This window comes from Haliotis rubra, unplaced genomic scaffold, assembly GCF_003918875.1.
Source record: "Haliotis rubra isolate DU_JTF1 unplaced genomic scaffold, ASM391887v1 Scf5, whole genome shotgun sequence".
NCBI lineage: Eukaryota > Metazoa > Mollusca > Gastropoda > Lepetellida > Haliotidae > Haliotis > Haliotis rubra.
The window spans coordinates 2,507,941-2,525,692 of NW_025767190.1; the positions used below are offsets into that span (position 1 = coordinate 2,507,941).

Below are 17,752 nucleotides of genomic sequence, written 5' to 3' on the forward strand. Positions count from 1 at the left end.
TAAATCAAACGATATTTACAAAAAAAATACACGTTAAAGTTTTGTTCTGAAGCGCCAGCACAATTCTTTTTTCATATTATATTGCTAACTGAAGATATTTTCTATTGAAACATGATATAATCAAGGCGCATTATTTCTCAAGACAGTTCAAACGCCGGCTATGAGAAGGTGCAAGAATAATCAGGTACACAAACCCTTAAAAAGACAGAAACCCCAAATCGGTTATGTCTTGTGTTTGTTTTTCATAATCATAAAAACGACCCGTAGTTGCCATAAAAGTTAATGTTTTCAACATACAGATTTTGTGGCCGTTTCATTATTCAAAAAGTTAATGGAACTGTACTAAAGATCATTCTGTCACGTGATGTGTATGAATAAGTGTTGATAATTTTATGAAAGACTATTTCAGTTCTGCACGCGTTATTTTATCTCATTTCTCAAATGTTTATTGGTATTTCAAGTACGATAAAGATTATTCGATATTGCGTATAATAAAACACGAATGGATTATGTACGTTTCGATAGCAAGTGTGACACATCTTACTTGAAAGATCAAATGATATTAACGTGGTTAACAACGTTTTTAATGCGGTGAACAAAGATATTTCCCTTCATTAAAAAGCGTCATCAGTTTAATGTTTTCTTTGAAATAACTCTGTCAAATTAGGCATGCATTTAGTCTGAGAAAGTAGTATTAATTGCTGGCTGTGGTGGTAAGGCAAAGCAATGCTGCAAACCGATGAACATGCAGAAAGGTATTGATTAGATATTCCTTCAATGCCGAAAAAACATTAAATCGAAAGTTGTATACAGTGTTTCCAGGCAACAACCTAAATTTCACTCCGCTGTAAGGAGCTCTATTTCTTGCGCATGCTCGGTCACTAAAAATGCAGACTTCTGGGATAGATTTCCGCCATGTTTGTTTGCATTCGAGCGAAGTGCTCTTGAAAAGCTCATTGATAACATCAAGGACATTGTTATCACAGATATATACAACCAAAGAATGCTACGGGGAAAGATAGTTGACACGAACTGCTTTCCCGTAACTGCCAGTTATGCATATACGAAGAGCCCTTTGTATTCCACAATTTTAAACGGGTTGGCACTACTCGTTTGAGTTGAAATTGTCTTCATAACGTGACTTTGAATCTATGAACAATGAAGTGATGACAACATACATAAAGGGGCTAGAGAGAATCATACGAAGATGAACTTGAACCGTTGTCCCGAAGACGTAAACCAACTGACAGATCCAGTGTAGATAATGTCAAAATACGTTAGGAAAACAGTCCCTTTCGATCAACGACTAGCAGTGTAAGTTATGGTGTGATCTGTTTTGCTTTTCATAAACTTGCCAACAATAAGAAATTCACAACACATACCAAATACTATGCTTGTTGTGTGTGGTTACCTGGTGTGTTTATAGATAGAGAGGAAGTCACATACAAACTCATTTAAATTCACTCCCAAATGAAAAAATGATCATACCAGGTGCTGACGAGCTCACTTTTCAGTTATACATTTCATATAAAGTGTGGTATTGCCTAGTTTTGAAAGCATTAAACAAACATTGAAAGAAAAAAGTCATACATTTCATACAGCTATTGGACTGAATGGGAGACATGATATTTGACTGTCCCTCCCACTGATACATATCTCAGAAAAAGTGGTAACCCTAGCCTTCCATACACTACTACATTTGTGCACTGTAAACGTGACATGAGAAGATTGATTGCTCAGTTATGTTTATACTTATATAGTGTTATATGATATGAAATATATACACTGATATAGTTGCCATCATGATCATGTTTGAGGGAAAGATTGCAAGTGCAGTGCATGAGAATTATTTGTTAAACATGTCATAGATTAACATAATAACATAGCTGTAAGTCGTGTAAATGGTCATGTCCATTATATATCAGACACAATGCATACAGTTGTCACTGGTGTCCACCTAAGTGTTATTTACAGAAATGACATAGATATTAAAAACATAAGCCTTGTAAGTAACAAAACTATTTATCAAGTGTATGTGATATTGTGCCCATTCATCTTTGGCAATCAGGAAGAGGGTGTGTATTGATTAACAGAACTTAGGTACCAATGCATTTCACTTGAAATCTGTCCCAATTATATGATCTATAAATGTATTTTTTCTTGTGATATATATGACTGGATCATTGGACATAGTGGATACTATAACCAGTCTTAACATAAATGATTAACTTTAAGCCATCTGTGCTCATTGTGCTCAAACCTTGACATCAGATAACAACAATAATAAATATCTTTAAGACATTTCATTATGGGAGAAGACAGTAAAGAGCACCAAGAATCCTATTTTGTTTTCTTCACTGCTTTGATAATCCAGCATAATCACGAGATGACAAAATTCACAGATAGATCAACAACCTGACTTTCGGATCAGTGAAGGGACCTGTAGCTTTAGGTGACATAATGCCTGGGTTGCCTCTAACCAAGGGTCCAGTATTGTTTTATGTTAGCCAATGAGATATGTTTGTTTTGGTCACATCTTCCTCATATTAACATATTTGACAGTTACTGTTGGATGTTCATGTATGAAAGAGTAAAAAGTAACATCAATTATCTCTTTCATTACTACCTGATTTCACAGGGCTCCAGATAAGGTCCGTATCGGCATATGTACAGATATAAAATGTGCACGATACGGTAGGAAATGATTTAGAAAACGTAGCAGATACGCACTACAGCAATGGTGTATGGTCTTAGAATCATATTTATCTGAAAAAAGTATCGTTTTATAGTTTATTGACCTGTTTACACAAGAGTACCAATGTTGTGGTGCATGTATGAAACGAAACACAAGATTGGTGATACTCCATTAAATTCCATTAAGTACTCTAAATGTACTCTTAAGGTTTTCCAGTACTCCTGCATTGAAACAGTAAGGAGTACGTACTCCTGATGTTGAAAATTTATCTGGAGCCCTGGTTTCATAAACATGTTAAGTATAGTGCACGCGAATAATAATAACATAGCTGTGTAGAGGGGGCTACTCATAATGTGCACAACAGTGAATACGAGCCAGTTAACATTCTCTCTGCTTTGCAAGACTATTAGGTCAAAGCATCCTTCTTGATTCATTTGTGGAAAATACATGTGTCAGTGAGGTTTGTTGCACATCAATTTGTAAATGCCTTGTATGGTTAGAGCAACCTGCCTAATCACCTATGATTATGTAAGGACATTGATAACAGTTGTGAGACAGTCCCTGTAAACACAAAAGTAAACCAAAAGGTCCACACACATTTTTCTGTCTGCACTCATTGACGTTGAGTATGGGTACAGCAGTGAAATGTCATCAGCTGGCCGTTTCTGCTGTCTCACCACTGCTGACGACGAAACAATACAATGGTGTGTGCGATGTTTGTACGTATTAATACGTAGCAAATGGTCTTGCAATTTCAAATCGAATACCATTCGATCGTGTTTTTCAACCAATCAGATTAAGGAACACAGTGACTTTTGCCTTACAATTTATTATCCCTGCCGCTCGTTTAGCGCAATCGGGGGATATAGTATTAGGCTCCATACGTACGTACGAATTTGAATATCTTAAGAACCGTGACTAGATTCTTTTCATATTTGGTACCTAGGTTCATTACAGTATGCGAAAGGTTTTGTGACCTTGACCTTCATTTCAAGGTCACAAGGCGACTCTAACGTTTTACCTTTTTAAGCGAGATATCTCAAGAGCTGTTCTCTGGATTTTCTTCATATTTGACACCAAGCTACATCTAGGGAAGGCCCGGTCGATTTTGGTTACGTTCACAATCACATAATTTTCAAGGTCACAGCAACACATTGAATATTTCAGTTTGTTAACCTGCATGTTAAGATAGTCAGCAAGATATCTCAAGAACGGTTCACTGGATTTTCTTCATAGACTTTCAAGACTTCTCTAGAATGTTTTTTGATAAGCAATTTCTCTATTACTATTTTTGCTTATTTCATACACCATGACACTCATGTCAAAGTCAAAGTGAATCATGAAAATATTTGTGTTTGTACAGCTGCAGAGCAAGATATCAAAAGATGTTGACTGGTCATGTTTTTGTTGACAATTAACTTCATCTTAAACTACGACTTTCACTTTCATTACATTTTAAGTTTGATTTGATAATTTGCGTCGGGGGATTATGTCACCTTAGTGACAACTGCTGTGTGATTCTGTGAAAAGTATCTCAGTTATGCTTAACAGATTTTTTTATGGTACTTTGCTGACATGTCATAAAATTGTTAGTGTGGTTTGTACAGATTTTTTTTACTGTAAGTTGATATATAGCTCAAACATTGTCTTTGTGAAGTCAGATTTTAAGTCCTCCTCTCCTCTCAATCGATCAAGTGGAGAAAGCTTTTTTTTTTGTCATGTTGGTTGAGGGTGCTGATTGTTTCAGTTACAGTAACATGATCATGTACACAATGGAGGCTAAAGTTGACCCATTCCAATCCACAATCCTTACACTTACAGGGTATGTAGATATCAGTTCTACATAAGACCTAGGCTTTTGCATGAAACTGATTGATTCTGTGTTGTAGTGGATAGAGATCTGTTTGTCTGTGATTCGATCACCTAGCAAAACCGTACCAAAATATGTTAAAATATGGTACTTTGTTACCCTTATGCACACTTCTAACCACAAAAGAAATGTAAGTCAAGTGCTGAAAAGAATAGTTTGTGAGAAGAAATGTATACAGAAGTAAAGAAACGCTTTAAAGAAACTCTGTGCACTGTTTATATCATTCATTTGGAGCATGTTGCAGTAACTCAGCTGTTTGTCCCATTTAATGTTTTTTTACATGCAGGGCAAATTGCAAGCACAAAAGTGTGGATTTTCCACCATGTTGATCCTTCATAAGCCACTGAGTTAAAAACACAAAGGATTTCACACACAGCTTTGCAAAATGACACGAATCATCAGGCATTGGTTTAAAGGTTGGCTTAGTGTCAACTGCAGTGGCAAGGCTCACCACGTGAAGATCCGGGTTAGAATTGGTCTTCAGCAACCCATGCCTGGTGTAAGAAACGACTAACGGGTTTGGGTGGTCAGGCCCTCTGACTTGGTTGACACATGTCATCGTATTGTGTAGATCGATGCTCATGCTGTTGATCACTAGATTGTCTGGTCTAGGCTCTTTTGGCAGGATGATGCACATTCCCATTCAGCATGGGTCTCTATGGGCTTCTCAGAGAGAATAACATACCAGTGATGCCCTGGTAGTCTTTGTCACTGGACATGGCGCCAGTTGAGTGTGTCTTACCCTTAGATGAGACTGGGAGACATCTTCTGGTGTTTGGTGCCAGAATTAGACGGGATTCCTCGTGCCATCTTCCAAAGACTCTTGTGTGGCCTGTATCACAGCTAACAGGCTACACATGCTTTTGATTCTATTCATGACTGGAACTTGTAATTTTTCAAGGTGATTTTTGAGTAACCATGGGTAGTTTTCATCTAACAATCACAACCAAGATGTTTTCTCTTGGAGGGGCAGTTTGACATTATCTGCATATTTTGTACATGTACAGCTTAAGTATATAAACCTATTCATGCTTATGATGGTGCTTCTGTGAAGCCAGTGATGTATAAGTTTGCAAAAGTAAATTGAAAAATGGTGGCCTATTGAAGATGATGAAGGTGTCCTGCTTTCTAAGCACAACTCCTCATGGTGAAATGACATTCCTTGAGGTAAATTTGGAAAAGTACTCTTGTTGGCACACATCAACATCTTTAAGAGTGCCCTGCATACCTACCAATCTTTAAAAAATACCTTTTGTCCTTGAGTGCTCCTCCCAACACTATCATTGAACAAATGTTGAAGAGTTGTATTATTGTTGTCAAATTGCCTGCTATTTGCTTTTCTTTAGCCATTGACAACCTCTGCCCTGACATGGCATGTATGCCATTCAGGTATACCATTAAAATCATAGCATGTCAGAACAGTTTCAGGATTTCCAGCAAACATGATAAACTATTAGATTATTTGTTACTTTTACATTATAATTTTTTCAAATTTATATTATATATGGGCTAGTTCATGGGGGTACAATACATGAAATTTAGTAGATGATAATAAAATGTGGTCTTACAAGAAGGTAAATGGGTAGAAAACCAATGTTATCTGGACTCTAACATAAGCTATGTGTGCATTTGAAGAGTCTTGTTTGGAGCTGCCCTTGACAACAGGCTGACAGGGCTAGAGACAAGCTTTAGTTGCCTCAAGGGTGGTGGTGAAAATCAGTGGGGTTCGTGTCCCTCTTCAGATATCATCTGTCAAGTTGCAAGCTCCCGACTTGAAATTGTTGAAATTTAGTCTGTATTTTGTTGACATTGTCTATCTGCTTAATCCCCTGCACTGAACAAACCTTCTTTTTATATTCACGCCCTTGTTTTACAGTACAGTGCTTAGCTTGTGTAAGCTGAACATTTCAGGGGTTATTTTTCAGTCTTGAACATTTTTAGAAGTGTCATGATTGAGATTAATTTCAAATGTATTTTATTCTGAGGGTCTAATTTCAATCGGGCGAATACAAGTTTTATACCGCTTTCCAGAATATATGATAAATGAGTTGTCGGTACTCTATGCAGTCTGTGATAAGATGATCGGTAGTAGTTAGCATAACAAAGCACACACATAGGTTGGTTTATTCATGAACATATGTCTTAATCAATGAAGATTTATGGTGATATTAAAGCTTTATCAATACCATATAGTGTGATTTACAATAATTATATTCCTGACAAGTTCTTTTGGGGGGTAAGAAGAAACTACCATATCCCATGTCAGTGATGTAAGCCATTACTCGTTTAATCTGGGTAAGGGTAACGAGAAATAAGCAATTCAGTTTTTAAATTGATATTTTTGTTGTCTTTCCAGGATAGAAAAAAATCTCATAATAGGTCAAGTATACATTTAAATAAAATGATATATCTGATTATCAAAGCTTGAGCAGTGTATAGATTCTGCCAATTCTACTTCCCAAGTTGTCCTATTTTAACTTGAAAAACACTTCAAATACATGATGAAGTGAGGTTAAACATGTTAAAGACTCTGGATAAGTTGTCTTGAAAATTGTTTGTTTGACAACCGCCTGGCAAGTACCTGCTGTACAAATGTTGTTGACTTAGCTACAGCTGGATGGGATATAGACACTTTGTGATCAACAGTTGACCAATTACTGTTATGAAAGAAAAATGTTGACTTGCTTCCCCTGTGTTCAAAGATTTGGCGACTAAAAGGTTAAAACCAAAGTGAATAGAATCCAGAGTTTCTGTTGGTGGGGGTCAAGGTGGTCAATTAACTCCATCAATATTGATACAAAGTGTGATCCAACCCACAGGATTCAGTGAAAGGAGTTGGGCAAATATTAAACAGCACTTATAATTTTTAAGAATTGGCTTACAGGAGTGAAAAACTTCTGAAGAAAGTATGAATGTACATTTAGATGTCCACCTCCTCTTCTTGGAATGAAGTCAAAACTTTGAGACATAAACTAATCATCTACACAGATTACTTAATGATGTCGCCAGCAAATCTTTACACCTGATAAAGGAATGAAAGTCTCTTTCACAGAAGTAGATATTTGCTACTGTATAGAGAAAGATAAAATATCTGACTTCTATTTGATTCAGATCTAAACAATACCACATGAAATAAGACATTCAGATATAAAAAAAAACATGTTTGTTATTCTTATAAAAGATCCTGTAAACTACAGATTCAAATCAGTGGATTCTTCTAAAAGTAAATTACTTATATTTTTGGTGTACTGAATACAACAGTTGTATGTTTGAGCTTGTGCTCCTGGCAACATATCATTGTCTTCTTTATGTTGATATCCCGTGCAATACACTGGCCACAAGAGATATCTCTATGCTCAGTGCTGGATATGGTATTCAGCACTCAATAAAATCTCTATATGCTGGGATACAAAAGATTGTATCTATGCCATGATAATAGCACCCACCGACTTCTTCATTTCTGTTTGCATAGTTTTCCATGAATTGACAGCGAATCTTTAGCATTTATATCGGTGTATGCTGTTTTATTACTCTACAATACCACAGTTATTACATAAACTCACAAAGCAGCTACAGAAGTTTTGATCTGGTTGTGAGTACCTATTTCATATATATGTGTGCTGTAAAGTAGTATTGACCTGACATGTCAACCCGATGTTAACATTAAAATTTTCAATCAGTGAAAATCTGTCAACTGAGGTGCCTTTTATAGTACTAAATCTAGAGGTGGTCCTATCTCTTGGTATAGTCATTGTTGAATTGTATCGTACGTGGGCTTGATCTCAAACCAGGCATGCAGTGTTTGAAAGTTAGCATGAAAGTGAAGGGCCTAATGTTTAAAGATTAAGATTAAAAGGTCTTTTGATAAATTTACCATAGGAGAAAATTTCAAACCCAGGATCCTCCTTAATTATGAACTCAGGGTATGACCATTTGATATTTGGGTTATTGAAAAGGATTTCTCTCTAAACATTGTTAATCTTAAGTTTGTACTGATCATGTATTGTCATTGGAATTATTTTTGGGAATTTATTTGCAATGTTGTTTATTTATACACTGGCGTTTTCGTAGTATGACATAATGATTTTATGTGATAAATATGTTTAAAACTAAAATGAATATTATCTTAGAGTTTTGTCATCAGTGACAATCTTATATTAAAATTGTGTTAGCTATGCTAATACTTTCGTACCTGAATACATAGAGACGTTTAAACACTAGGCTTGGTAGCTAGATGACACCTTGTCATACAAACTGAAATTGTTTACAAGTAAGCCTCTGTGACCTTATTATGTACATTATGTCCTTGGTTAAAGTAGGACAAGATTCACATGTTATGGATTTTCAATGTAAGTTGTAACATCTCCACATTAATTATCCCCCAGTATATATAAATCAGAATGCATAATGGCTGGTTACCCACTCAAGTGAAGTTCATGTACATACAGCTGTTTTTGTCCTGTGTTGATTGATATAGACAACTGTGTCAATGTTCTCAAGTAGTGCTGAGTCCTTATACACGATCTGCAGCAACTTGCCAGACTATTCCTACAGTGCTTGGACACCACTACCCCTTTGTGTTGACTTATGAATTCCTTATCTATTGATGATATCAGTAGGGGCCAAATTTCAAAATGGTCACTGCTTTTATTTCAAAGCTTGGTTACACTTCAAAGGTGAGCCAAGACTGGCAGCATATATTAACTTGTTTTATTGGTTCAGTTAGTTGCGTTGAGTTTGATAGGATTAGATAAAGTGTGACCAAATGTAGAGTTGATCAGTGTACATGTTGTAGAGCAGAAATATCTGTGTAGAGGGGAGTTTTAGTTTTGTGTGTAGTGAAATGATGTGGTGTAACCTAATTTGAAGACGATCCTTGCAGCAATATCAGAGCTAGGCTGTATTTGTTAGCTGCCCGTTGTTGTTATGCATTTTCAGGAGATTCTGTCCTGATTTTTTAAGAATAATAATGATGATAATGGCTATTTATTAAGCACCTGTTTCCAAGCACTTCAAGCACTTGTGCATGCTCAAGGCACTAACACATTATTACCCCGGGTAACACAAGATGCCCGTGAGGTGCTAGAAAGTCATATGACTTATCCCACCGGGTACCCATTCACTGCTTGGTGAACAGAGTTCATGAACAAAGTCACTTGCCTAGGGTGAGACCTCAGATGTCACATTGAAGATTTAATTCCTGTTCCAGTCAGTTTGCTTTTGGATTCTGGGTTACAATAGGTCCTTAGTTCCAATGCTTGTCGTAAGACGTGACCCAATGGTCAGGTGGTGATTAGGTTGATTACCTGTATTTGTATTCAGAAAATGTGGATTGTTGCTCATACTATTGATCATTACTCCTGAGGAGAACACAATCTGCCAGTGCATCAGTTTCCTGTAATAGGCTCCTAATTCATCTTCTGAGAGGAACACCACAAACAACTTTACCATTATATCCTTTCCATGTCCTGTAGTTTTAATGTTACAAGATGTTGCTAAACTTGCTCCCCTTCTGCATTTCTTGCACTCTATTATAGTCCATGTTGATGAGGTGTGTAACAGATACTTATAGTGCTAATGGGTGTGATATTTGTAATATATCAAACGAGGAAATGAATTCTGTTTTCACCTTATGAATTGTTTGTGAATTTCGGACAAAGACACTGCCTCCATAGATTTACGACAGTTAAAAAAATAACTGAACAAATACAGGGCCTCTTGTCAGTTTTGGATTTTACATGTCAATAACATAAACATAAATACACTGTTAAAATGGTATTAAGTATAAAGATCTGAGTGTGTAATGTTAGTTTTAAAAACTTCATAATTTGGTCTAATTGCTGATTTCCATTCCAAGACCAGGCTTCAAAATGTTCTGAAAGTTACTATTGTTACCATGTGACCTGTCTCATGTTTCTTATACAAACAGAATGGGTGGCACAAATATCCTGATAATATACCCCTAATGGGGGACACTTGTTTAGCTAATGCATTATTCAACAATGAAGTACAGTGGAATCCCTTGAGTAAATTCTGCATATGACATATCCCCAAAAACAAGTAATATGATATGAGTGTACATATTTACCTGTATTTGACAGATAGAAATCAAAAAAGCTATTCACTTTCCCTCACCCACGGACCTATCTACTGTTGACTGCCCAGATACAATCTCATTGGAAAGCCCTCTATACCAACTCCTGTACAGCAATATTTCTTCATCTGATGGAAAGATAATCACAACCATTGGCGAGTAATCTTACAATGCCATGCTTTTGATCTTTTGTTGGTTGGAAGGATTTTTTTTTTACCCTGACAGAATCTTGCTCGTAAAATTTCAGTCTGTTGTGAGTGTTATTGAACGTTAAATTAGGCATTTGCATGCAATACAAAAGAAGGGTGAGACTGAGTGTTGTGGGGCCAGTGTACAATCTACTGAACAAACCCAGGTTGGCAAAGTGTCAGCTACACCAAATAAGTATGATAGATATTGGGCCTTATCGAAAGACAGCTAATTTATGGCAGAGACTTGAAGGGTTTTAGAAACCTCAAGGTTGATATTTCTCTTTGCGAAATCTGGATCTAGAAGATTTGAACAGCCAGCTATCCACGGCGTACTTATGGATATTGAGGATTTCCCTGCCTTCCACCAGTCGGCTAGTGCAGGTGGTTTAGACTAGTAGTCTTACAGGATCTACACCATGTTGTTGTTAGTGTAATGAAATCTCCATTCAGAACCTGCTTTGTGTGTGTTCAAGCAGCACCGATCTAGAGTCAACGTTATTGGTATCCGTCTATAGGTGTACAAGGTATATGGTCAACCCCAGTCTAAAAATACTGTCTAAAGGAGGATAAACAAAGTATTGTAGTGATCTCTAGGAGCTGGCAGCTTACACCTCAGGAATTCTCGCTTGGTAATTGAGGTGGAAAACAAAGCCCTGACCAGTGATATACTATTGTGATAAGTACTGACTACTGGTAGTGATGACAAGGTGTTGTGCTGACCATGTAACAGGGAACTTGAAGGATTACAGGATCTGGTTCTGTGTGTCTGTGTTATGCCTGTTGTGACACTGGTCAGGTAGCTGTTTCCCAAGTGCCTGAGATTGTATAACTCAGTTTAGACTAACTTCAAACAGTGTTGAGAGGCTAGGGTAGCTGTGAGATATACAACTGTTATTCTCCAGCAGTTATCAGCTGCCATCTCATAGTGATATAACCATTATTTTTGTGTTGTGGATAATATTGTGTTTCTACTTAATGGAGATGGAATCAGTTCCTTGATATTGGTGAAGAGTTTCAACGTTTCATGATGTTACATTTGGAAGTTGTTGGATCGAGTCCTCGAGTGAATTTGCCTCTCAAGTTTGGTTATTTAGACAAACCACCATCTTCAGCTCCAGGGGCTTTCAGCTCGGGGGTTGTACGTGTACCCATTTCAAGGTGAGATTCACACTGACTTTATTGATAGCCTAAACATTACACCATAACAGACTTCTTTGAGAGGCATTTAGAAGTTGGAGTACTAAGGAAGAAAATGATATAGGATTGTAATGAGGTTGTTCATCCATATCTTATCCTGCTTCGTAACGTATGAGTTTTTTTTAAAAATGTTCAGCAATATTCCAAATGTGTCGCGATGATATGATGGTAATGAAATAATTGAGTCTAGACCAGACAGTCTAGTGATTGACCCGATGAGTATCCATCTTTGTAACTGGGATACATTGAAAAGCCTCAACAAATTAGGTTAACCTGACCACCCAATTTCTCTTACAACAAGCATGGGTTGCCGAAGGTTAATTCTGACCAGATTCTCTTGTCCTCTAGCATTAATGTTTTTGTCTAATGTTCCAAGAGGCTTTGAAATCAGGGAAAAGAATTAAAATTTGGTGATCCTCATCTTTTGTCACTTTTCGGCTAGTTTGAAACAACACATTTACAATTATGATGATTATGAAAATCATGAATATCAAACCTATGCTTTCTTTCGTGAGTCTGATATACATTATATATATATAGATCATTTGTAATGCTCTTGACTCCACAACACTTGACCATGCTCTAAGCGCAAACACAAGACAGTCAGTAGCGAAGAAAAAGAAATGTCTTTAGGTGAGATTAATCACTAACACTTTAAACATGCTTTAAGCAAAACAATATTTATAAAATGTTAGTTCAAAAAATAATCTCATTTAAATGCAGTTTTTGCAGATGTGCATATCAAATAATTAAGTCAATCCATTTTATGCTATAATGACAATGTGCTTACGCTTAATAATAAAGGCTAATATAAAACATATGGAAACATATATAGGAAGTTTTTGGAAATTGCTATTGAATTATACCTTACAACTATTTATATTTCCCTGGCTCTCCTAACAGATATAATTGAGTGAAAAGGTGAAACAAGATGCCTTAGATGTCTCTGACTGAGACACCATTTAAGAAATTACAAGATGCATGTATGAAGCTTAGTGTTTGTTCTCAGATTAGACATAAATAACTAATGCTTAGTCAATATTTCTGACCTAAATATAAAGGTTATTGGTGTTTGTCAAATTCTTGGCATATTGTCTGTAATCCTTGTTATCTAATGGAACAGATATACAAAGGAATGCTAGGCTGAATCAATAAGCTTGTATGTATAGCCTCCATGATTACATTGTCCCTTCCTTCATTACACTGAGGAGGGACAGGGTACACCCACCACTGCATGTCATCGCCAGTCTTTTCTGGCTTCACTCATTAACTTTTCATCAGAATGAGTGTATTGATTATGTAAAATCGTCTTTTGTTGAGCCATGAACATGAATCCCGTGTGTGATAAGCTAAGGAGGAAATCTTTTATTTATGGATAAACCTGGAGAAAAGTCATGTTATTATAACTTTGAATAATACCAGTACTTGATTCTGTTTGTGCAGCAAGGGTTGCTTGGTTAAAATGTTATAACAAGTGTAAGGTAACAGTATTGGTGAGATGAGACAATCATTCAAATATATCAAAATCCATCCCCTTAAACATGTAAACCCTTACGTCTTAAGATGTTATTCAGGTCATTGTTTTTCTGAATTTTTATTACAAGGGTGTTTTTTTATTTATTTTCTCCAAATCATCTCTGGAATTTAACATTGAATTACAAATATTAGCTGTGATTTTCTGTTTTATTTTATATGTGTAACATGCTGAGTTAGGGTTTCTGTAAAATAGCCTGGAGTAATAAGATACTGGTACCATAGAAAATTATCAGGTATCACATACTGTGCGCATACTGTAGGGGTTTTATTTTTGAGTTTTTTGTGATTGGGTCCATGTGTCATTCCATCAGTCCCCTATCCCTGGATCCAACACTGGATGTACAACTAACTACGTGTTTGTTTTTTGTATATCAATTTTATAATTTACCAGGATAATGCTGCTTTGGTAGCCTGCCATTATCACAGTGGTAGATATCAGTGCTAAGTAATTTTGTTTGATGAGCCTATTTTGCTGTGATTCCTTTAAGAGGGCCAGCACTGTATGTGGTCGCTGTGATCTACTTGGATTTGTGATTACTGAGCAGGGATTAACATGTCCTATGTGTGTTTTGTTGGTAACTACTCATTTACACTATTCATTGCTGTTTGGCATGGCAGAAAGTAATGAGTGTCAGCTGAAGTAGTCATTAGGTCTTCACAGATCCAAACAGATCTTTTTATATAATGTCTTTAAGGCTGTTCATGTGTTATTTTGTATTTTAGGCAGGTGAGTACTGTTGAGGTTACTTATTGAGTGAGTTTTATTGTAACCTTTGAGGTGCAAGATTTGAAAAATAATTTGCTTGAGTCCAAATGTGCCCAAAACAACCCTGTTCTCACTAAATTTTAGCCAGGTCTTCAGACAATTATGGTGTCATGTGGACCTTTCCTGGCCGGGTGACGATTCGGGCGGTTAGGCTTTCGCTCAGTCTAAGTAAACTTAGGCTCAGTATTATTCGTTACACTGCTATACTGAGTCTAACAAACCCTAGTCAAAGGTTGCGTCAGCTAACTTTTTGGACTGACCAATCAGAACATTCGCAGATACCGTTTGCACCTTTACCTAAAATAAAAAACTCGAACGATTCCGAATGCCATTTTCCACACGATCGCTTCCGAGCGATACACATGGAGGACGCAATGAGTAAACAGTCGCTGAAAATAGCATTTTTGTCATTTTAAAGAATGTCATCTTGCGGAAATATAAGCTAATAGTAGCCATGTCATTAGAAACATCTAAGGATATATACTGCAGATTTTCATTTGTTGATAGATCAGTGTCAGGACCAGGGAAGAGAAAATCCAAGAACCGTTTTGTAAGTCCCGTCGAACCCTAACAGGTAGTCGTTGTCTGATTGGTTAAATCTGTTCGTCTGCCTTGCGTTTGGTTGGACTGTCATAGGTCACTCAAAGGTTAGCTGACACGACCTTCTACTAGGGTTTGTTAGACTCAATATAGCAGTGTAACGAATAATACTGAGCCTAAGTTCACTTAGACTGGCTTTCGCTCATCATGCCAAAGACACGGGTTCACATGGACACAATGTGTGAAGCCACATTTCTGGTGTTTCAGGCCGTGATATTGCTGGAATATTGCTAAAAGCAGCATAAAAGTAAACTCACTCACTCACTCATAACAGTGACTGCTTCTTGTGAGTACATGTAGTATAACAGTGCACCTAGTGCTGTGGTAAGGTTTTATGGTGATGTCATATTGCATGTGTTGGATGCAGTGAACTGAATGGCTGGATGTGGTTGTATTGACTTGTTTGTTGGGTGTTTTGACAACACACTTGATGTGAACATGCCAGCCAGGCTGCGAGCTCTCCTCCCTACCTGCTGTATTGATTATATCACTAGTCTGTCACTTTCTGCATATATAGATGCATCAAACATTCACAGCAGCGACTTAATTGCTAGTTAGCTGGGAGATTTACTGGATATTCTGTCACTCTTATCTTGATAATGTTCATACAATCAACATCTTTAACATTGTGACCATATAATGTTGAATAATAATTAATACAACTATTGTCTGAATGTGAACTGTCTCAAAATACCGTGGTTTTCTCAACATGTTAAGTGCAGGATTTTAGTTGTGCAGTATGTTAAAAACTATTGAGACTTAGTGACTAGCCTGAACATGACTCTTTGCAGGATTTTAAAAACAATTTAGTTTTATTATGCATGGATTATCATTAGCTGAGCTTACTGGACCAAACAGAATTGTACTAAATTTTGGCTTTGGACTAGTGGCTGGGATTGGATGAAAGTATATCTATAAACACAAGACAAGGCTAATGTAAAAGGACATAATGGTTCCATGTTACTGGACTGTTCTGATAACGCACCTGAAAAGTTTCACTTAACTCTTGTGAGACACCCTTGCTCCATTTGGTCTATTCCTGGTAGTGTTGGGAGCCAAAGAGTTTTTTCAATATATCAACTCGGCACAAAGAGGCAAAATAATACTATGATGAAACATACTCAATATATACTGGTACAGGTTTTTGCAAATATGGAGATGTAATGTTTTATCTGATCAAATCATGTTATTTTATCGGGATCCAGACAAGTAACAATCCAAATCTGAACAGGCTTAGTTGGTAGAAAGCTTACAGGTTGTTTTTGTTTTGTTTTGGAAAATTAAGTATGGTCAAGAGGTTTTGAAATAGCTGCCGAAATGGTTTCGAAAAATAGATCTGTTTGTATAGTTGTCTGTATGTCTACTTCATTTACTGCAGTAATGGTGGTGAGTAAATTGTTTTCCCCAAACTCTACTTATTTTACACATTTAGTGTGAAATGAATTGTGGACATGTTTGATATGGCCAAGGAAGTCTACCTTTGTGGAATGTGATCAGTTGTTTAACTAAGCATATGTAACTGGATCTGGAAGTGTTCAGTCGAAGATAGAAACAGGACGGTATGCTATTTCATGAGTAATACTTTGATCACTCAACATTGTACTTGGTGTAGTAGAATATGAGGTGCTTTACAGCCTGGCTTTGGTGATCATTCCAACACAGGATAGTAGAATAAATTGTGATTCAGTTTTCTTACAGGCCATAAAATAAGAATGAAAATATCACACAATAACAGCAAGATTTGTATGACTTGACTAGGGTTAAGGTACATGCAGTGGTTATGTTTTTTTCTCTTAAGTTTTATGTCGCGCTGTTATTGTTGTTCCAACACGATAGAACAATTATTGTTCTCTCTAAGGTATTGACTTGTTGTGTCATAAACCACCCATGTTGGAGCGTTGTTAGTGTAAAGAGCATATGTGTTATCTGTACACAATAGAATCTGGATTGGATGTGCATCATTGGTGCTTACAGTGGTGTGTGTTATAGTTTGTTTATAGCTACCCTGGATAGAACCATATTGTATATCACTCCTCCTCTATCTCTCTGTCTTCATTGGCTCATCTTCCCTTCAGCCAACAATGGGGGTGCTACAATACTCCATTGTCTGAGGCTAGCTGCCACATACCTCTGCAATTATTTCTTTAGTCTATCACATTACCATCTGTTCACGTCCCTTTATACCTGGGTTCTGGAACAGTGCCGGTGTCTCCAGTTCCTGTGTTTGTGTGGAACGCTATCGAGGACAGTTGTGGCAGTGGTAATCATTGTGCATCAGTTTTGGGCTGAGTCCAGTTCATGGCCCTGCGATGTTTCATTGTAATTTGCACACCAGTCTTTGTTGCCCGAACTAGTCCCTGGTGTCTTGGTTCACAAAATGTTGTTGTAGTTTCCAGTCTGTATCAGAGTGCCATAGTCTTCCCTAGAACCATACAGATAGCTTTCCATGTCCACAGAATATTAATATCTATCAGATTCTTTATTTTATGGAATGTGTTTGAATGATTCAAAGTTGAAATCTAACAAGTGGAAATTGACCACATATATTTGACTTATTTCGGACTTAACGGTTAGAAAGTCACCGTTGTCTTTCATATCAAAAGTTTCTGTAAATTTTCTTTTAAAAGCTTGACTATTTGAGTGGTTAATTTCCAAACCATGTTATCTTTAGGTAAGTCAGTGTCACAGATGGTGTCTTTTTAAGTCTGATAAACCCGTGAAGGTCCGGGTTAGAATGAACCTTCAGTAACCCATGCTTGTCGTAAGAGGTGACTAACGGGATCGTGTGGTCAGGCTCGGTGAC

General features: G+C 36.8%; 1 protein-coding gene across 2 annotated transcripts in view; it reads left to right on the top strand.

Annotated features, from left to right (window-relative positions):
• The first annotated feature begins 911 nt into the window (after positions 1-911).
• LOC124291704 (protein FAM149B1-like) overlaps positions 912-17,752 on the top strand; it is a 73,180-nt gene continuing 56,339 nt past the window's right edge. The window contains exon 1 of one of the 2 annotated variants that reach the window (XM_046728764.1): positions 912-1,314. In XM_046728764.1, the coding sequence (XP_046584720.1) occupies positions 1,265-1,314 (50 nt within the window). In that variant the 5' untranslated portion in view covers positions 912-1,264. Of the gene's footprint in view, positions 1,315-11,279; positions 12,009-17,752 lie in introns of those variants that run through there. The other variant, XM_046728763.1, reaches the window with a different exon arrangement.